General features: G+C 49.7%; 8 protein-coding genes across 8 annotated transcripts; 3 read left to right on the forward strand and 5 right to left on the reverse strand.

The window, feature by feature from the left end:
• Nucleotides 1–681: 681 nt before the first annotated feature.
• On the forward strand, nucleotides 682–1,042 carry AFUA_3G01310 (uncharacterized protein; the record flags this gene model as incomplete). Its single annotated transcript, XM_743359.1, has 2 exons — nucleotides 682–755; nucleotides 811–1,042. 2 exons carry the CDS (start codon nucleotides 682–684, stop codon nucleotides 1,040–1,042), a joined length of 306 nt encoding a protein of 101 aa, XP_748452.1.
• A 691-nt stretch (nucleotides 1,043–1,733) lies between these two features.
• Nucleotides 1,734–2,675, forward strand: AFUA_3G01320 (homocysteine S-methyltransferase family protein; the record flags this gene model as incomplete). The annotated part of the gene is made up of 1 exon (XM_743360.1): nucleotides 1,734–2,675. The coding sequence occupies one exon, from the start codon at nucleotides 1,734–1,736 to the stop codon at nucleotides 2,673–2,675; it is 942 nt and encodes a 313-aa protein (XP_748453.1).
• A 127-nt stretch (nucleotides 2,676–2,802) lies between these two features.
• AFUA_3G01330 (class II aldolase/adducin family protein) lies at nucleotides 2,803–3,907 on the reverse strand (the record flags this gene model as incomplete). Its single annotated transcript, XM_743361.2, has 3 exons — nucleotides 3,559–3,907; nucleotides 3,205–3,512; nucleotides 2,803–3,159 (listed from the first exon to the last, which is right to left on the reverse strand). The coding sequence occupies exons 1-3, from the start codon at nucleotides 3,767–3,769 to the stop codon at nucleotides 2,803–2,805; spliced, it is 876 nt and encodes a 291-aa protein (XP_748454.1). The 5' UTR covers nucleotides 3,770–3,907.
• Nucleotides 3,908–3,997: 90 nt separating this feature from the next.
• On the reverse strand, nucleotides 3,998–5,413 carry AFUA_3G01340 (GFA family protein). The gene is made up of 2 exons (XM_743362.2): nucleotides 4,655–5,413; nucleotides 3,998–4,587 (listed from the first exon to the last, which is right to left on the reverse strand). The coding sequence occupies exons 1-2, from the start codon at nucleotides 4,736–4,738 to the stop codon at nucleotides 4,231–4,233; spliced, it is 441 nt and encodes a 146-aa protein (XP_748455.1). The 5' UTR covers nucleotides 4,739–5,413; the 3' UTR covers nucleotides 3,998–4,230.
• A 244-nt stretch (nucleotides 5,414–5,657) lies between these two features.
• Nucleotides 5,658–6,741, reverse strand: AFUA_3G01345 (uncharacterized protein). Its single transcript, XM_077804273.1, has 2 exons — nucleotides 6,088–6,741; nucleotides 5,658–6,022 (listed from the first exon to the last, which is right to left on the reverse strand). The coding sequence occupies exon 1, from the start codon at nucleotides 6,584–6,586 to the stop codon at nucleotides 6,113–6,115; it is 474 nt and encodes a 157-aa protein (XP_077660431.1). The 5' UTR covers nucleotides 6,587–6,741; the 3' UTR covers nucleotides 5,658–6,022; nucleotides 6,088–6,112.
• Nucleotides 6,742–6,861: 120 nt separating this feature from the next.
• On the reverse strand, nucleotides 6,862–9,643 carry AFUA_3G01350 (alpha/beta hydrolase; the record flags this gene model as incomplete). Its single annotated transcript, XM_077804274.1, has 7 exons — nucleotides 6,862–7,106; nucleotides 7,157–7,520; nucleotides 7,602–7,662; nucleotides 7,728–7,803; nucleotides 7,854–9,107; nucleotides 9,158–9,347; nucleotides 9,398–9,643. The coding sequence occupies 6 exons, from the start codon at nucleotides 9,641–9,643 to the stop codon at nucleotides 7,290–7,292; spliced, it is 2,058 nt and encodes a 685-aa protein (XP_077660432.1). The 3' UTR covers nucleotides 6,862–7,106; nucleotides 7,157–7,289.
• Nucleotides 9,644–10,797: 1,154 nt separating this feature from the next.
• Nucleotides 10,798–13,189, forward strand: AFUA_3G01360 (uncharacterized protein; the record flags this gene model as incomplete). The annotated part of the gene is made up of 6 exons (XM_077804275.1): nucleotides 10,798–11,143; nucleotides 11,193–11,216; nucleotides 11,272–12,646; nucleotides 12,702–12,849; nucleotides 13,023–13,089; nucleotides 13,129–13,189. Exons 1-6 carry the CDS (start codon nucleotides 10,959–10,961, stop codon nucleotides 13,187–13,189), a joined length of 1,860 nt encoding a protein of 619 aa, XP_077660433.1. The 5' UTR covers nucleotides 10,798–10,958.
• A 2,022-nt stretch (nucleotides 13,190–15,211) lies between these two features.
• On the reverse strand, nucleotides 15,212–19,622 carry AFUA_3G01370 (putative MFS transporter). The gene is made up of 3 exons (XM_743365.2): nucleotides 18,288–19,622; nucleotides 16,803–18,230; nucleotides 15,212–16,676 (listed from the first exon to the last, which is right to left on the reverse strand). Exons 2-3 carry the CDS (start codon nucleotides 16,985–16,987, stop codon nucleotides 15,335–15,337), a joined length of 1,527 nt encoding a protein of 508 aa, XP_748458.1. The 5' UTR covers nucleotides 16,988–18,230; nucleotides 18,288–19,622; the 3' UTR covers nucleotides 15,212–15,334.
• Nucleotides 19,623–20,153: the final 531 nt, after the last annotated feature.

Genomic DNA, 20,153 nt, shown 5'->3' on the forward strand with positions numbered 1-20,153 from the left:
ACCAATTTATCCTGTTTCGCGCACTCTGGCTAGACTTGAAAAAACCAGAACAGTTCAGGGCCGCGTCGGGGATTCAGCCAAAGCATTGGGTGGAAGCGGAGAACGTTCTGAATAGTTCTACGTCCCTTAAAATCTTTCTGCAATTGACCCAGGGCACCGTGAGTTTAGCCGATCTGAACGAATCAGACAGTGCATGGCCCGGGGCGTTTGCTTCTGTCAGGCGCCATCAAGAGGCGATTTGCCATGTTGACGCGGCTCTCAAGAAGAGGAGGGCCAGTGCAATTCAAGAGACAAGGATACCGAGGCCCAGGCTTGCAAAGACAAGTATTCCGGGGCGCTATAGCGAGACGGGTTTGGAGGCGACCGACCTATTTGGTCCCGGACCATCCGGCGGCATGCAGGCTCCGCGTCCTGCAACTAGCCTTGAGTTATACCCTCCTACCCTAGATGAGACGATCGTAAACATCCACTTGGTCTTGCTCCTTCAGGAGCTAACAAACCTGAGGAGGTCATCCGACATTGACTGCACCATCACCCGTGTTCGATTTAACCCCAAATTTGGGACCAACTCGTTCACAGCCGTTGTCGACGGGGTGGTGCAGTCAAAAAGAACAAAAAGGGGTTTTATCCATTTTGAAAGTGAAGCCAATGGTTCGCTACGCTAAACCGGCAGCTGTTCAAATGCAGGAAACTGCCGAGGCCATTGGATGGCTCAAGCAGCAGACCGGGGGTCTCCCGCAGCTCAAGGATGCGAGGTATTTATAAATTACTACAAGCGCGATTTCTTTGTCTCTATGGCTAACCGATCAGTCGGCTCATAATTTATCAAGGCCGCCACGAGGTATTCCTTACTCTCATGACACCAGGGACTCGTTACGTTGAGTACCTGGAGACCACCATCCCGACGACCCCAGAGCCGGAAACGTTCTTGAAGCTGAAGACTTTTGGGCCTCGGGACATCAACCAGCGGCCTGACCTCGAGGACCTATGCCCGACATTGATTTCCCTTCTGTTGGCAGCTGAGGAGGCGGCCCAGGCCTAATCTGGAGCTCCGAAAGAAAAGGTACATATACCTCACTCATAACGTGACTTTTATAGATACATAGCTAACAGATCAGCCGGCTCATAATATATGAGGGGTACAGAGAGGTGTATCTTACACTCATGTCTCCAGGTACTGGTTACGTTGAGTACCTGGAGAGGACAGAGCCGGCCACCACTGCCAACCCTGAGGAATTTGTGTACATGGACACGTTTGGACCCTGGCATATTGACAACCAAGTCCAGCTCCGCAGCCTATGCCTGGCACTGCTTGCATTTTTATCAGCCGCAGAGGAGGTGGCGAGCTAAACCATCTTCTCCCTCGGCCCTCTTCCACTTTCGACAGGTGCGGTTGCCGGCTGCGTTAGTATTGAGTTGGTGGGAGGATGCTTGGTCTCGGGGTTGGAGAGTTATTTTAATCATCGACGAGAGGACGGGGTTTATGTGGTGTATATTCTGTATTGTGGATTTTCGGCGTCTCGGAATTGTGTTGAAAATCTCCGTCTCCCCACTTGAGGCCGTCCCCACTTTGCGGAGATCCATCAATATCCGCCAGGTGGGCCAGACAGTCGGAGACTTTATTTCCACCACACTCATTCCATCCTTTTCGTTCAAGCATTCCACGTCCCTGCTCTATACGTAGTCTCGTATCTTGATTCAATTGATCAATTGATCACCCAAATCCAATCAGCATGGCTCTCCCACAACTCCTCTCCCCCAAACCCTTCCTCACAGAATGCGGCATGGAAACATCCCTCGTCTACAAAGACAAAGTCCACCTCCCATGCTTCTCCTCCCTGCCTCTAGTCGACTCCGACTCCAGCCGCAAACTCATCTCCCATTACTACGACTCATACATCTCCATCGCTGCCGCCAACGGCACTGGTATCGTCTTAGACACCCGCACCTGGCGCGGCGCTACACCCTGGGCGCAACCCATGGGTCTCTCCGCCGATAAGCTCCTCGAGCTTAATCGTGCTGCGGTACGACTAGCCAAGGAAGCCAGGAATAGAGCCGTGGGTGGGGAGAACAATATCCCCGTGGTGATTAGCGGGACGATGGGTCCTCTGCGGGACGCGTACGTGGATACGAGTGAGTTGATCACGCTGGAGGATGCGCGGGAGGGATACAGGGAGCAGGTGGAGGTGCTTGCGGATGCGGGGGTGGACATGTTGGCGATCATGACTGTGACGAATCTAAACGAGGCGATTGCGGTGGTGGAGTTGGCGAAAGAGGTGCGGTTGCCGGTTGTGGTGTCGTTTAGTATTGAGTCTGATGGGCGGTTGCTTGGTGGGAGGAGTTTGGGGAGTGCTATTCGGACGGTGGATGAGAAGACTGGGGGTTCTGTAGTGTACTATGGGGTTAACTGTGCGCATCCGGTGCGGATTTCTGCGGCGCTGCGCGATGTCCCGGAGGATGTGCGCGGGAGAATTGGGTTGATCAAGGGGAATGCGAGCCTGAAGAGCCATGATGAGCTGGATAATAGTGAGACTCTTGATCGGGGGGATATTTCTGTCTTTACGGATGGGTTTGAGGGCGTGTTGCCTTTGGTTCCTAATGTGAAGGTTATTGGGGGTTGTTGCGGTACCGATGAAGAGCATCTTGAGGCTGTCGCTAAACGGTGCATTAAATAGTTCTTGGGTTAGGATCGCACGGATTGCATATAGCTTACTCTACTTGAATGTGCATAGTTTGTCCAGATGAAGCATCCCAGTGGAAATCAAGAACTCCGACCCCACGTCAGCAGATCGGGATACCTATCTACTTCAAATAATCGCCATTCGTCTCCTGATGAATCACGTCGAACATAGGCTTCGCGCTGAACCACCCAGCCATCGGAGTCCCAACCGTCTTGTAAGTAAACGCAGCATCCGCATCATCAATCTTAATGGTTTGTCCGCCCCGTCCAGCAGCCGCAGCATCCGCTAAAAGCTGCGCATAGCAGCACTTTTCCAGCGAGACAAACCAAAAAACAGCTTCCTCAACCGTCCGACCAACAGTCAGAAGACCATGGTTCTGCAACAAAGCCGCTTTCTTATTCCCAAGCGCTTGGGCAATATTCTTGCCTTCCTCCTCGGCGAGAACAACGCCGTTGAATTGCTTGTAGACAATGTGGTCCTGGAGCCGTTAGCTTTTATACATAACCCTTGAAGACGAGCGTACATTGTAGAACGCGCACGAATCCTGAGTAATAATATCCAGCGGTCGTCCCAGCGTGCAGAAGGCTCGGCCGTGGAGGCTATGGCTGTGCGCCGCACACACGACGTCAGGCCTAGCAGCGTGGATCGCCGAATGAATCATGTACGCCGCGGCGTTGAGCAAGCGAACCTCGCCTCCGTCGATGACTTTTCCTTCGTGATTGACGCGAATCAAATCAGACGCCTTGATTTGCGAGAATGCCACGCCGAATGGATTGACCCAGAAAGTGTCCGGCTCGACGGGGTCGCGCAGCGTGATATGGCCGGCCACACCTATCGTTGTCAATAGCGGAGCAAAGTCCGGGCACCATGGTCATACCCTCGTCGTATCCATATTTGCCAAAAATGCGAAATGCGGCGGCTAGACGCCCCTTGAGGTACTCGCGCTCCTCCATTTTGTTCTCGAATACTGGTTGCTTGGGCATTGCCATCTTGACCTTGGCTTTTTCGGCACCGGCTGCCTGGGAAGACTCTCGAGATTGGATGGTGACATTGGAGGGGACGGTTTCTGTGGCGGTCGGAGGGGCCATTTCGACGGTGGTACTTTGTATATCAATTTAGCAATATAAGTCTCTTGGATCTGCGAGTGCCTGTCGGCCTTGTACTGTATTAAATATTGGCGAAAGGTGAGAATGGGTTCCACATAAGGTGGTGCCACCATGACATCGACCCCAGATTATGCGGAGTCATCGCTGCAAGCGGGGTAAGTTTGCAGGGTCTGAACTCCTGCGTTGCCGATCAGCATCCGAGGTCTAGTACCCATCAACCGAATCATCGGACCATGGTTATCGTTACGACGCTGTGATTTCTACTCGTGGCCATGATTTAGCTTTGATCCCAGGGGCGATAGTGTATTTTGTCATTCTTTTGCGGTTCTCAGGGCCCCAGGCACGGAAATGCAAGGTTGCAATATCTATCTCTCTCTATGTATATCTGTCGGTCAACAGGTCTACATGTTGATTTCAAAGATCACTCAGGAAATGACCGTCCACTAGCCCATAGATTTGTCCAGTCGCGTGATGCTCTCATCCTTCATCTGGTCAACCCACTTATCCTTGCGAACACACCAGATCTCCATCGCCAGCTCCCCACATTCATCCCGGTACGGATCATCTAGTGTCCCCGTTTTGATAATAATAACTTCATCCTGACCACTCGGCTCGGACGTGAAAGGCGTCCCGCAGTCCCCGCAGAACATCCGAGGAACACCAGTGCCGCGTTCGCTCTTGTCGACGTAAAGTTTCGGCTGGCCCTTGGTCCAGTGCAGGCTTGTCTTCGGTACGGCAATGTTGGCGGAGAAGCCAGAGCCAGTGTAGCGTTTGCAATTGATGCAATGGCAGAGAATAACCTATGAGCCGGGTTGGGAGTTAGTATATGATTGGTGAGAGCTTGGAGAATGCAAGGTGAATAAGGACCTTGGGAGTTGTGGAGTCGGGGAGATCGATCCGGTAGGTCACGGCATTGCAAAGGCAGGTGCCTGTATAAGACTTTTGGGACATGTTGACGAGATGTAGAATCCAATCGTTTCGGTTCCGTCCAATTTAATAGTTTTGGAGAGTATTCACCCAATGCGAAGGCTGAATAAATATTGAGTGTCTCAGGAACAAAGAGTTGCTCCAAAAGAGAAGAGGGGTAGAGTGTTATGTAAGCAGAAATGACAAAAGGGCGCAAAAGGTTCAAGTGAGCTACTCGGAAGTCGTGTGAGACCCATACCACTAACAATGCCTCTGGGCATATATTCTGTGTGGCCCCAGTCTTTTCCAGAGCTCACTAGTCACTACGAAGCTTACATGGCTTAAAATTAAGGCAGATATAATCAAGGCCCAACACCTACTCTGCAGAGTTGGATAACTGAACTGCTACAATCAAATCTGGCCCTCACTGAACATGAAGCAGTTCAGGTTAATGGTGGCAACCCCACAATATTCCTTGTGTGAGAGTATCTCCAAAACCAGAATCTTGTTATTTTCCCACAGTGGTAAATAGAGGTGGCGTGGTCGAACAATCCAGGTTAGTGTGGAGCAGATGAAGAGAGAATGGAGAGGATGGAGTGAAGAAACTCACAGGGGTAGATACCTAATAGTTGTTTTGAAAAGAAGCTTTGATTTACGCCAGCAAAGAATCAAGACACATTACAGATTTCTTAGAGTAAATACATGTCATTTGAAGTGATAGCAATTTTCAAAACAAGCATGGCTCTTGTGCTTCGCCAGCCCAGTCTCGGGACATCCCAAGCTCCTAGGACCCTCAGTGTCTCTCATAAGTGTTATGTTAGTTCTTGTTCCAAACCTAACTGGGGATCTAACCACTCCAAGAGGGTTTCCCTGGGGCGACACCAGAGCATGCAGGGGCGCCAATGTCTGGGTAAGAGTTACATTTCACATCTTCTTTGAATCTGTCGCAGCACTGCTCCATTTTTTTTACATCATCGACGGTGCTGTAGAAGCCTTGCGTCAAATCTGTGGAAGACAAGTATGAGGAGTGTAAAATACTTTGGTAGCATCTAAGATGATACATATGACGGGAACATGCAGTGCTTTTATAGGCTTCAAAGATAATCTTTTTCAGTGATTATTCAGAACAAAGGATCATCCTGAAGTCTTTCCAAACAAAACGAGTACTTCTTTCCCGTACTTGGCCTTGGATAAAGCCCTCCAAACTCAAAAGTTCAACCGAGCGACGTATCTCTGGAAAATGCCCTTGACAAAACCCCCAGCTGCAAATGGTTCATCTTCATATGGGAGGAGAACTGTAGCATATTGCGCCTCAAATACTCTGCATTTCTGGCTTGACAAAGTCAGCAAAAGAACTGGATAGGTGGGGACCGAACAAAGATAGATGGACATACGGATCACAACGCCTAAGTAAACCACTCAAGCCCTTCCCTCCTCGACAATTCCTCCGTCCATAGTGCCTATTGAAGGGTACATGCGCTCGCCCATCGCCCTCCGACGATTCATTTCTTCGACTAGTCTCAGCTGCATCTGCGTATCTTGCTGCTCGGCATTGCCTCTTGGAGCTGGAAAATGCTCTGGAAATTCCATCTCACAACGCTCATGGAGACACTGCACTTGAACAGTGTTCCAACCGTGCGAGTAGAAATAGCGTGAGAGGGCTTCTTTCATTGGCTTGATCTGAGTGATAAAACAAGAAAACTGTGTATCAGTCCATTCTTGGGAGCATAAGAAGTCATAAAGCCTCTTCTCATAGGTAGTCAGGCTCGACGGGTCGACGACATAAGGTTCATCTGGATTCGATATTGCGTTGAGAGCAATGGAGGGAATTTGGCTTGGGTTTGGGGGACTAGTACCAGCCAGAGGAGTCTCCTCATCTGCGTCAACTGACATAATTTTGGCCTCTTTGTAACTTGCAGAGACTGGACTGGATTAGGCTCAGGGTTGGATAGGCTGGCCAGATATTGAGGGGTAATCAAGTACCACACAAGGAACGATATAGTATGAATCTAAGAAAAAGGAGGTGGTGGCGTTGCTTTATTTATCTGCTAGATACCCTTGCACCAGCACAACGCTTACTGTAATTTACTGGTAGTATTTGTTCCATATGAAGTACGACTACTAAGCTTTTGCAAAGTTACACTTAGAGAGGTTCAAGCATCTCCAGGTCTCCAGGTTGCGTGGTGGCTTTTAATGGTATTCTATAGTATTTACTAGTAACGACTAATATTTGAATTGATGTAATATAGAATATCCATGTCCTTATCAAACCCCACAATAGATGACTATCCCGGCCCAGATCTAGGAACAAACAGTGATGCTAGTGAGGAGAGTAGTTGCAAGCATTATTCATATGTGTGCACTAAGGAGAGCAAGTCAATTTCCATCGAGGAATCACTGAAGAACAGTATACCTAATGGAATCCTTAGTATCTCTTCTGTAGTTCCAGGGCACATCACGTACGTAAAAGGTGGTCTGGCGAAGTATCCCTACGTAGCTGAAACGCCGAACTAAATTCTGAAAACAACCTACCAAGAGGAGAGTCAATAATAAACAATCTCAGAAAAAGTAATGTCTCTCCTGTGGACAAAGATGTTTAGGCGAACGGCAGCCTTCGGGTCAAACTGTTGGCTTGGGCAACCATGTTCATCAATGAGTCGTACATGGTTTTATCTGCAGCGTTCATTGCGTGAACGGAACCTGACTCTCCCAAGAGGGGCTTCAAGTCCGCTCCGCAGACCATTCCCGGATCAGGCAACACGCCGCTCTGGAAGTACGTGCGAATAGCTTTGCCAACGCACAGCGATGGTGCGGCTAAGGTTGTGTGCTACTGGATGTTAGACCCGGAACTTGCCTATATTCTTGCTGACAATGTAAGGGGATGGCATGGTAGGAAGATAATGCTTACCCCTTCTGAGTCTTGTTGGAGTACGACTGAACCAGGAAATTTTTCAGACATCCTCTTCGCACTGCAAATGATCGACACAGTCAGCATCGTGGTGGAATTGCTGAGGACACGTGATCGGATACCTGCCTTCTCAACGGAGTGACTGGATCCAGAGTATTGCTCACAAGAAGAATTGGATGAGATGTATTGCCTGTGTACGGGCCTATCGAGTTTTAGTGAGGACAGAGCGTATTGAAGGGATGGTTAGCATACCTGTCAACTGCCATTTTGGCCACGACTTGCGTCCAACGCACCCTAGTGCAGTGACAGCAGCCCAGTAATCCCCCAAGGTAAAACTCCGGGCTTTCAGAGACGCCCATGCTTCTTGGAAACGTGCTTGGTCCATGTCGCGTAGATATGGGGCATCAGAGCATAATATTGCCGACATAGCGTAGAGTTCACTCGAACCCTTCTCAAAACACTCGCCAGACCACGGCCCTGTTTGCAAGCATTGGTCAGAGGGACACGAAGGCGAGCGAGATCGTTGCTTGAAGTCGGCCATCGGAGACCCATCGCCCTCGGACAGTGACTTTGCGTAGTGTGCAAGCAGAGGAAAGACAAACAGAGGCTGGTACACCGAGTAGCGAAGAACGGTTTTAAGATCGGTCCATGTGATGACTTCGGGCCCCCGTGTGGCTGACGGTGCTGCTGGCACGGATGCGTTGTATAGGACCGCTTCTAGTTCCAGATATGCGGCTTTGATGGCTGCAGGGCCTCCGTGCCTATAAAAGGGGCATCCATCTAGTCCAGCTGCGTCGCAGTAGACTACAAAGCGGTCGAATATCGCGTCGGCATCAGCAATCACGTCAGGTCCTTTCCCAGTGTAGTACTTGTCGACATCAACAACGGCGTCCAATAAAACACGCTCGACCCGATCAGGAAACATCGTTGCAAAAGTGCTTCCGAGCACAGTTCCGTACGAACGGCCCCAGTACAGGAGCTTTTCATGCCCTCTCTTCCACTTGGTTCGTGCCACGATGCTCTGTTGCTGGTCATAGCCGTACATGCGATCGTACATCCTTTGTTCAGTCTGACCTTGCCTTTCGCGCCATTCACCGTGTCGCTCAATGATTTCGAGCATATCCCTTGCGACTGGCGGTGTATTGAGATGATCTCCAAGAGCTTCATCAGTTCCCTCCGGCGCGTACTGTAGTGCCTTGGAGCAAGCACCTCCAAGAGCAACGGCACGCTGCCAATTGCGCATGAGGGAATCGTCAGAGCTACCCAGCATGCCATCCGCCTCCACCTGGAGCTCCCAGTTCCTCTGCGAAAATGAATCTGGGAAACAGCTGAACCCGGGAGTTGTGTTGTTAACGCCACGTGGATCAAAGCCGATGATATCAAAGTATCGAGCTGACAAGTTCGCAGGACCCGTCGGCAATGCAGGATCAGTTTCCCCATCAATAATCGTCTGCATGTCCCGACCAAACAACAGAGCCTGTTCGACTCCGGAACCACCAGGGCCCCCTGCGTTCATCAGAGCCTGATATGAGAGGGAAAGGGAAGGTTGAGAATACCGGGATTGATTAAAACTGCACCACCATACCGGGAGTCCGTCACCGGGATCTTTGCTGGTAAGCGCACAATGGCAATAGCCATCTGGCGGCCCCGGCCGTTCTCCCGATGATAGTCCATGGGCACCTCAAGTCGGGCGCACTGGAAGCCATCGAAGCAGTCATGGTATTCCAGAGAGTTGGAAGGTGTAATCTGCGTACACTGTCAGATGGACGTCAATTGAGATAGATCTCATATCGTACTTGGTCCCAACTGAACGCCGGCGGTCGTGCGTTATTCTCTCCCTTTGCTGTTGACCGAGGAACTGCATCAGGCAGTATCAACCACAAAAATGCGGCCAATCCCATCAACGCCAGCGTAATGGGCCGTGCCTTGTTCTGCCGACCTACCGGGATAGGCGAAGACGGTCGGGAAGACCCATTCTGCTTTTTCAGAACCATGGGTCCGTTGGAATCGGTCTTGATGTTCTGAAGCGAGGATGACTCCATGGTCCCTAAAGATACATTTCGAGGAATTTGACCTGGAGGAAGGCCTACAATGTCCGAGCGACGGGAATGGCGCGCTTTGGGGCCTGAGGTGCAGCACCTAATCCCCCACTGATAATCATCGGCATAAACACCAAGCAACAGCGAATCAGAACACGGTGAATTCGGATAAGGAAGAGGTGGCAGTGAGCTACCAATCTGACTGGATCATCGAAATGCAAACCGGGCTAGAAACAATGCGGATTCGAGGAGGCCAATAATACTCAAGAGCGACACTGATCGACCTAAGTGGGGTTATTGTGTCTTCCTGTTGTCTTCCTAGGATCGAGTAACTGAAGGTATCGATCCCGGTCCCACTGTTATACCCAGTGTCTTTCTCAGAGGCCTTGGATTTTCATTGACTTCTTCCATGGCCTGGCCTGCTCTTGATGCGATCGACATGGCTCGTTATGAGGACACAGCTTTGACAGTGATAGCATTCATTAATGAAAACTGACAAAATCATCATTTTTGACACCTGTTATTGTGCGACGCGTACCGTGTCGGTCATGTGATTCCTCGATAGTCAAGTTTCGAGCTGACAATCAAAGTGGCCTGCGCAGAGCTGTGCCTCATTTCAAACCCATATGTACTTCCGATGCGTTGATGAGGAGATCCTGGCTCTCCGACCTCGAACGAGGCGTAGGACCTCATGAAGGGTTCTTGTCTCTTGTAGTGTACATGTTTGCAGCCATGAACAGTGGCAGAGATCCCAAGCAAGGAACTCTATGGTTTTTCCCTTAAAGAGGCGATGGGGGTCTGTGATCCGAATCAACTATTTGTCGATCAAGCTGCAATAGGGCAGTCACTGCTTTGCTTCTGTGGTACTATTTGACCTATCAATACTCCATGTTGATCCTCAGCGTCATTTGCTCTTTTCGGCATCCACGGCTTCTTCCTACCTGCAAGTCCTTCTGGAACGACGGGGCTGCGATCTTCCAGTAGGATGTCGGAGATTCCTTGCTTGAACATTCCATTTTTCTCTTCCCTCAAACCGATCATTATCAGTACTCTGATTGCATGTCGCCGCGGCGGTTGATTTACTCCCCGACCGCTGCCCCTGTACCCGCAACTCTTATTTGCACACGTTTGGCCTGGATTACCCTTTGACTTCATTTCTTGTCTTGTGATAGACCTCGTCGGTTTGAGGTTCTATGCTTTTGATACATCTGCATTTTAGCATCTTCTCTTTCAGGCTCTCTTATTATTGCCGGCAAACGGCTCTCTGCACATAAAGAAATAGTATGATCCTGACTCTACGGAGCAGATCCGGATATCCATGGGCCCCGATCCAAGTATTCGCAAGACCGGCCTGATCGAGGATCGTTTGTCGAGTCCGAAAGATGGACAAGACAAGTCTCATAACGAGGTTCGCGAGTTACACGATGAGTTAGCCTGCGTCACCAGGATCGAAGTCATTGGCTCGGTAATCAGTCCGAGGAGTAAATATATTCTGTACGCTGGGTATGCATATAAGCTCTCCTTAGATACGAAAGTCACTGATATAACCCAGGCTGGTAATGGTGATGATCGTCTTGTACATACTTTCTTTCACCTCAGAATCTGGCATGGGGTTAACCACATTGATGCAGCGAACTGGACAATTCGACGGTGAGCACCTACCGTAACTTTGCAGCGTCCGAGTTTGGCCAGCTTTCGATGTTGGCGACATTGAACACCGTCACCAGTGTCGTTGCCGCTGTCAGCAAACCGCCGATTTCCAAACTCTCAGACGTTCTAGGAAGAGCCGAAACGTACATCATCACGATTACCTGCTATGTACTCTCGTATGTGCTATGTGCTTCAGCTAGGTCCCTCGATACCTACGCCGGCGGGTGTGTCCTTTACGCCCTTGGCCAGTCTGGAACTTCGATACTAAACGCGATTGTCATCTCTGATATCTCTTCTATGCGGTGGAGAGGGTTTGTCTACAATATAATATACCTTCCATTCCTCGTCACCCCCTGGGTCTCAGCATTCATCGTTGAAAATGTCGTCAATGGCATTGGATGGCGCTGGGGAATCGGCATGTTTGCCATTTTGATGCCATCTTGCGCCAGTATCATAATCATCAGTTTGCTTGTCTTTCAACATCGTGCAAAGAAGACCAGTTCTGTTGTCTACCATCGTCCGAGCGTGCATGGTTTCTGCTCGGGAATCGACTTAGGAGGTATTGCGATCCTGACTTGCGGATTCTCCTCGCTGTTGATTCCTACAACCTTAGCGGCCACAACAACAAGTCGATGGAAGACGCCATGGATCGATGCCCTTATTGTCTTGGGTGCTGTCTTGCTAGCTTGCCTCTATCCTTACGAGAAATACATAGCTAGGAATCCGGTATTCCCGGTACGCTACTTCCACACGCTGTCTGTGCTCGTGCCAGTGGCACTTGCTTGCATTGACAATATAGGGTTCGGCACAACCCACACCTACCTTTATGCCTGGTCAATGGTCTCACATAACTTTTCCCCTCGAAATGCCCAGTTTCTATCCTGGACAAGTGGCGTCATACAGGCGCTCGCTGGGATGTGTATCGGTCTGCTTATGTACCGCCTGCGAAGGTACAAATGGATCGCTGTAGCCGGTGCTATCGTTCGGCTGATTGGTTATGGGCTGATGATTCGCCTTCGTACAAACACAAGCTCTTTGGCGGAACTCTTCATCACCCAACTGATACAGGGGCTAGGAAGCGGGGTCATCGAGACAGTAGCGATAGTTGCAGCCCAGGTCTCCGTACCGCATTCGGAGCTCGCTCAGGTGACGTCACTGGTTATGCTGGGCGCATTCGTGGGTAATGCGGTTGGATCTGCCATCGCTGGCGGGATCTATACTGGGAAACTCCGCGAGCGACTGCAGGTACGCTTAGGTAGTGCCATTGGCGAGGCCAGGCTGGATCAGTTGTATAATTCCATCACGGGAACTTTACCCATGTGGGGAACATGGCAGCGAGTGGCAGTAAATCAAGCAGTAAGTATCACACGTCTTTTGCTGCTTTATATCACCTGCTGATTTGTTTGTCTAGTACTCTGATGTCATGGGGTCTGTTGTCACTAATTCGACTTGGAATACAGCTAAGCTAAGATCTCAAGCAGTTACATTTGTTATGCAGCCCTGGCGGTCTCCGTTCCTGTTGTCCTTCTTACCTTGCTACTGCCTGACAGCCACTTGGGGTATGTGTGCGCCTGTATTTATTTAGGAATAGTGCTGATTGATATCTAGTGACGGACATAATCTCGTAGAGAAATCTCACCTGGCTGACATTCCGATGTCTGATGCAAACGGTGTGCGTGAATTATCCGGGCGAAGTCATTAACGTTCGGTCGGTGTTGTTTCGTCGTATTAGTTCTGCACAAGCAAATTGATATGGATATCGACTTTCCAACGCAGCGCTCTAACTGTCATGTTTTTATGTAATTGACATTCTTTGACGACTGCTGATAAAGAGGCAGCCACAGACTCAACTATATCAACCTCTTAGGAGTTCAGCGGGAAAGATCGAAAGACGCCTAGGGTACATACATCTGGGTGAAGCAAGCAAGCAGGCAGGCATTGATTCCACACGCCACTTTTTTCCCGCACAGCTGTTTGCCTCTACGTCTTCTGGTCATAGTATTCTTTTCTTTGGCGCCTGAAAGGGTTTGAGCCCTGGGTTTCCTTTAACTGAGCAGATGCTTCTGTTTATGACTCTATTTCGCTCTCCTCTGCCTCTCCATCAATGAGGCAGCAGAAACATAAATATCGCCGTCTTCCTTCCCTGTCCATCAGTTCCCCGCCTTTGTATACCTCCACTACACCTCTCTCTTATATGTCTCGTTAAGTCACTTACAGCAATGCCGTGCTGGAGTTCATTGGCGTTGGAGGTGCATATGACCTTCTATCACGGTGAGCTAAATCTCACCTACCAGCACCCAGGTATCCCAGAGACGATTATTGTCTGCTATATACAGTACGCTTTCTTCACCCAAGCTGTATATTTATAGATGGCCGGCTCATTGGGTTTACTCAAAGCTCTATATACAAGTATTATGACCTTCTCGACGATGGCTCTTGTACATATAAGACCGTAGTCATTCGTGAAGAACTTCTATCGCGACCAACACAATCTGTTGATCATGTTCCACGATTTGAGCCACTCGCCACATAGTTTCGCTCCGGAGACTGCCTCGTTTGCTCATCTTAGGGTGGTATGTCGCAGTTGTTTCACGAGCTCCCCACCTTCTTTACCCAAGTACGTATAGTGTCTGAACCCGTGCGGAATCCGAGCCTGAAGACGATGGTGTTCCGCGGCCTGATGGTCGTGCTTGGATGGAGACTTCAGCCCAGCGAAGTGAACCGAGGTCGATCAATACGGCTACAATATTTACGAATTACTCCCCAGATATCCTACCGAAATGATCTGTATGGCAACTGTATACCAACTCCAGCCATCCGGCAGAGTTCAGAATAGTATACATACGTGGTAGGCAGTTTGCTGAGTTCCTTAATGTTCCTTAATAGTTGTTCACTCATTTACCTTTGTAATCTCTACTTGCTTCCAAGGTACCATGAGGCTCAGGAAGAGGATTAGCCCTCAGTCCTACTTCCCAATGTGGAAGCAGTTACGGAAATCTATGCTCACGCTACACATGTACATGTATACAACAATAGGTTCATTACCTTATAAGCCTGCCCAAGTCTCTACCTCGCCGGATCCACGACCGGAGAAAATTCACGTTCAGTGGGGGAAGTTCAATGCCATCATCTCCGGCCTTGGAGTTCGGCGCCAGTTCCTTCGATCCCTTCCTTTTCTTGTACCACCACCTGGAAGCAATCACAAGAGCGTAAGAAGGAGGGTAAGGACAAACCATAGCCACCACGCCATGTGACAGTTATACGTGTACTACTCTCTGACGACGTGAATATACCAGCATCTAAAACAGCTTTCCCGGCTTCGTCAGCAAAGGCTCCCTAAGTCGTGACAGTTCCGCAGGGAGGGGAGAAACCGGATTGTCTGATACTCACTGCTGTAAATGTCTTGGGGAGAAACCATTGTTAGAGCAGTAATCGCATTCATCCTAGTACTATCCTGCTTCATACTAGTGGCAAGCAGTATATTACTGGCTGCGTCTTGCTGTGCCACAAGGATAGACACCACCCTTCGGGTGCTATCCTGGCGTGACTTGTCGCTCAGTAACCTGATGTTCTGTTTTTGCAAAGACTTAATAACATATCTAATTGTGTTAGTTGTTCTCTCATAAACGTGAGATGGGCCTGATATGGCTTCATGCAGGAGAGTATGGATAGTGCGAATGGTGGTTGCTGTTACAATGGAAACATCTGCATTACCAAGATGAGAAATCGCATCGTCTAATGTATATTGTAACTGTTTGATAAAGTCGCTCAGTTGGTGTCGGTCGCGTTTTTTTAGGTCTGAGAGGTAGTCCTCGATTTTTGGAACCCCCACTGTAGTTTGTAAGACCACAGCAACGTTGGTTAATATTCAATTCAAAGGGATGATGGAAGTAACCAGATGGTAGTGACTTAAGGTTGTTCTTCTCTTTCAGTGGGTAAAGAATGGACGATCGACCTAATGGAAAACACGGCCGGAGATATCGTACGAACTTATTCATTCCAAACAAACTACAGCCGAGGCTAGCTATATCCTAACACGAACTATTACACGATATATCTGAATCCCTTTTGCAGCCGACGTGCAGCCGCAAGGTCAATGCCCTCGATCTCCGCCGTGCGCTCCAGCCGCCGTATCTCCTTATCCGTGAGCGTCACCTCGGTATCATCCAGCCGCTCCAGGCGCTTGTTCAACGAGCGCAGATGGAAGTACATGATGATCGCCATGATACCGCCGAGGGTTTGCAGGCCGATGCAGACGCCCAGCGCAGGACGGTAGTGCGGGAAGTCCTGCTTGCGGTAGGTGTAGGGGGTCCAGATACTGGCGGAGTTACCGATGGAGTTGATGAAGGCGTAGGCGGCAGCGCGTTTAGCTGGAGGACGGGGGATGGCGTTTCCGATCCAGGCGTAGATGGTGCCGTTCTGGGCGAAGATGATGTTCATGAGGAAGAAGGAGAAGTACTTTGGTCCGAAACTGTCGGTTGTCATGAAGATGATGAAACCGATGATAGTGACGGGGATGGGGTAGAAGAAAAACCAGAAGCGGTTGCCGAAGCGATCGGAGAGGTGGGAGTGCGCCATGCTGTAGAAGACGACGAAGACGTAGGGGGGCGCGACGAGCAGGAGGGAGATAAAGTGGTCGTACTTGAGTGTTGAGGTGAGGGTGGGGAAGAAGTTCTGGAAGCCGCTGGCCCCGGTGATGGACATGTAGGCGATGGCGAGAACGTAGGTCTTGATGTCGCTGAAGGCGAGCTTGAGACCCTTGATCTGGCTCATCTTGCCGGCTTCGTCGACGTCGGCGTCGGCCGCTTCGATGGCCAGTCGGCGGTTCGCAACGTGGCGTTCCTCCTCGGAAAGGCGTTTCCAGGTGGAGGGGAAGTCGGGAAGGAATAGCATGACCGCGATGCCGACGGCTATGGTAATGGCACCCTCAATAATATACAGCCATTGCCAGGCTGCTAGGCCGTTCTTTCCATCGAGACCCTTCAGGATACCTGCCGCGATGAGACTTCCGAATGCTCCGCTGAGGAGTGAGCCTGCGTAGAAGATACTCATGCGCAGAGCTAGCTCCTTCTTGGTGTACCACTTGGAGAGGTAGAAGAGCACCCCAGCGAAGAATGGGGCCTCGACCAGACCCAGGATGAACCGACAAGCGACGATTCCGCCGAAGCTCTTGACTTGGCTCGTCAGCAGCGAGACCAGGCCCCATGCGGAGGTGAAGAATCCCAGATATAGCGACGGCCGACCCATATAGTTCAGGATCAGGTTGGACGGCACTTGCATGAGAATGTATCCGACGAATAGAATGGAAAGACCGGTTTGATAGTCGGCATCGCTGAGGTTAAGATCGCGTTCGAGACCTTGTAGCCGAGCAGCCGGGTAATTGTTCCTTTGCCAACGTCAGTTCTGGTCGCACAAGCACAACTGTGTCACAACGTAGAGAAAATATGCGCCCCGGTAACAGGCGGAGAGAGCAAGCAGCCAGCTTGACGCAATTCCAGGAAGGCATTCTTACCGATCAATATAGTTCATGAGATAGACGAGAATAACAAGCGGCATGATAGTACAGTCCAGGCGTCGCCGCAATTTTGTCTCGATCACTTTCTCTTCTTCGGTCAACTCGGCCAGCTGGGCGACCTCCTCGTGGCTCATCTCAGCCTTCTCCCCCAGAAGGTCTTTGTCGGTAATTTGCTCGCCCATGTTGATCGAGCCAGCCGATAACAAAAAGGGGTTTTTCTCAAAGAAAGAAGAAAGATGAGTTGGAAGCGACAGAGTCTGCGCTGTGGGACTTGCAGAAGGAGTATGGGATCGACCATCTCTTATATACTACACGCTCCAGCTTGCCGCGGTGCTGCACGATTACAACATGATGTCTGCAAGCTATGCAGTCCTACATCGATGTGGAACCCCACGGGGCCGGAGAGACTGCGAAAGCGCGGGATTGGGCAGCGGAGTGGGAGAGCTCTGTGGTAGATGGATCATACGAGAGAAATACACGGGGGCGATGGGATTCCACTGGGGCGTGGCTTGTCTGGGGAAACGCGGGGAGATAATTGATTGGCTGTTTTGGAGATAATGACCTATCAATAACCTGATAAATGCGGAGAAGAAACCCAGCAGACTCCCGTAGCCACTTGCCGTTGGCTGGCTTGCTCCATACTGCCACACATCCTCCCCCGCGACCCAGGTATTTTGGTGGGCTCCCCCACGTTTCAGGGTCTGTGCTGATTTTGCCGTTTGCTATGTGTCGTTGCAGTCGGAAGTTCTCCGATGGCGCACCAACAACAAACTTTATATTGTAGGATCTGGGTCCTGAAGCTCTTTCCGCTATCCAAATCTGTACAACCCGATGCTCCACAAAGTTGCGGTTAGCAGAGGAACTGGATAGCGTGTGCGGATCTCAAGCTGGCATGTTCCCAGCAAGACTATTGTCGCACACTGAGTATTCTCGAATATCAAGGTTGAATCTTTTGAAGCGTATCTTAGCTCCACATGGTAACTAGAGAGGTGAATTGCCATTTGCCAATAGCCCTTGGTCGAACAACTATATTCATGTGCTTCGTCTATTGCCAGCAGCAAATCTAGTACGCTCCTGGAAGCTCTGCCGCACCAAGACAAGGGGTGTTTAGCCTGTGACTCCCCTTGACTAGGTTTAAAGTTGGAGGTGGCTGGTCTCGCAGCATCTCCGATGTCTGCAAATAGCTTGGTCTCTTGGCTATGGCCTATGAATCAGTGGCTCGGACTTTTTGCGATCGTCGAAGATTTGTGCTGTTTAGTCGATTCAAGATTGTGACTGGCCAAGGTCGCGTCCATTCCAGCGTATTACGCATGAAGCCGTTCGAATATCCCTGAGCTAGCAGGTTTACCCTCGTCATTGACCTAATCGATATGCATTGCACTGATGAATCCTCCGCGGAGTGTAAGAGATACGGCGTTTTAATTCCTACTCTCTTCGGTGGCCAGAGAAGATGCAACAATGAGAGTAATTGGAAACAGCAACCTCTAGACAAATGCAGAAGCATCCTTCCTGCTCAGCTGATGATACCCATTCAAGGCGCTAGTAGGGTTAGAAGGCGCTTGCTACGTCGTATCGGACCTTCTTGGCAGAATATTCTACCATAGAAGCATGTCTTGTTTACTGGAGCTCCAGTCGGTCTCATTCGGCGGGAGAGTGTCCCTTGAGTCGGAGTGAGAGGCGCCGTGGCTTCCGCCCACAGGCTCGGCTCCTGGATGCAGGCGCCGGCCAAGGCCGCGGGAGCTGAGACAAAGATATCACAACATCTCGGCCGAGAACCCGCCAAATGACAGTTGATCTTCTCCCCAAGCCTCCACGTGCGAGTTGGCGGTGTGGTTATCGCTCAGTTCGTGATCACAACCCATCCTTTAGAACCATTTCGTCCATGACATGTCTCGGTGGAGATATGATTCCTTCTATACTAAGATTGCAAGCTCTGTAATTGAGTCGTCCCGTCACTGGAAGATTCTGCCTTATTTGACTTTCCCCGCTATAATTTAACATCAAACGGCCACAACTTGTCCGCTTTTGGTGATTTTAGAGCCTCGCCACGAGCCTATGATTCTCTGGTCGTGTTTATCCATTATCGTATGCCTTACGATGAGCATTTTTTTGCAGCATTCAAATTCTTATTTGGAACCCAGCCATCAGAGCTCGTGTTCAGAGAGTTTCTTGGCCATAGTTGAAGTCTTTCCAGCGAGCTGAAATCTCAATCGATTCTTGGCGGAGCGCCGTCGCACTATCTTTCCATGTCGTATGACAGTAGTGGAAGACTCGAAAAAAGGTCCGATCGAGTAACCTGGCGGGGCGTAGTTCAGGAGCAAGGCCCTCTTCATGTACAGATCGTAAGTCTGGTAATTGATGGACGCGTCTTTTGCATTCTCGTTCTCTTTGACCAGGTGTTTTGTGATCGTCTTAGTCCGTTCGCGGATGTTTCCCTCGGACTCCTCAGGTAGTACATCAAAATCAGGAGTCTCAATTGGCCTGAATGAATGCAGGCTCGATGCATGTTGATTGCCATCAATACGCCAAATAGCCATTGAATCCTCGGCTGAGACATAAATATTCCTTTCTGAAAATCAGAATGAAGCTGAGCTGAAGTAGCCTCATCCTGAGTGCGCTTATTTTTGATCAACTTCTGCATGACTTCTCTACTTTCTTTTAAGATCAATGTGATCTTGAATTGATTCTTGACAATCTACTGTCGCGATCTGACCTGTCTGGCAAAACAGAAATACTAGTCCAAGATCTCTAGTGTGATTCCTTGATAGTGACCTTAATGCCCAGTAGACTCCATCCCACTATAGTTTTCAATAACTGTTGAAGAAGAGTAAGGAATGAAACTCTCCTTGAGTATTGTATAGAGGAAGGTATCAGTACAGACTTTCTAACCTATATTGTCTTCCCAGAAGGCAGCATTGGTCAAGTTCTATGGCTAGGATACTTGTGCTTATAGAGAACATAGTTATAGTTGACACTATATTGGCCGTGAGTCGTATAGCAAATTAGTCTTGATGCTGTGGTGTATATATGCAGTTTAGGTATATGTATGAGACCCTGGTGGCTGGTTGCATCTATATATTTGCCACGGATGCTTTGGGATTTCGGGCATTTGTTGGGATATAGTTGGTAACACTCCCCCAGCATGTATATCTCTTCAATGGCTGATCTGCTTAGTGCTCCTATATAGCGAAGGAAAGAGCTGGCAGGACGTGTTCAATATTGAATACCCCATGTCAGGTTGAATAAGTAGGGCGGTGATAGAATTTGGCGAGTGGGAGACAAAGGACGGCCGTGAAGTCAGCAGCCAAGGAGATAGTCACAAGTGAGGGGAAGTATGACTGGCCATCT

Source organism: Aspergillus fumigatus, chromosome 3 (genome assembly GCF_000002655.1).
Source record: "Aspergillus fumigatus Af293 chromosome 3, whole genome shotgun sequence".
Taxonomy (NCBI): domain Eukaryota; kingdom Fungi; phylum Ascomycota; class Eurotiomycetes; order Eurotiales; family Aspergillaceae; genus Aspergillus; species Aspergillus fumigatus.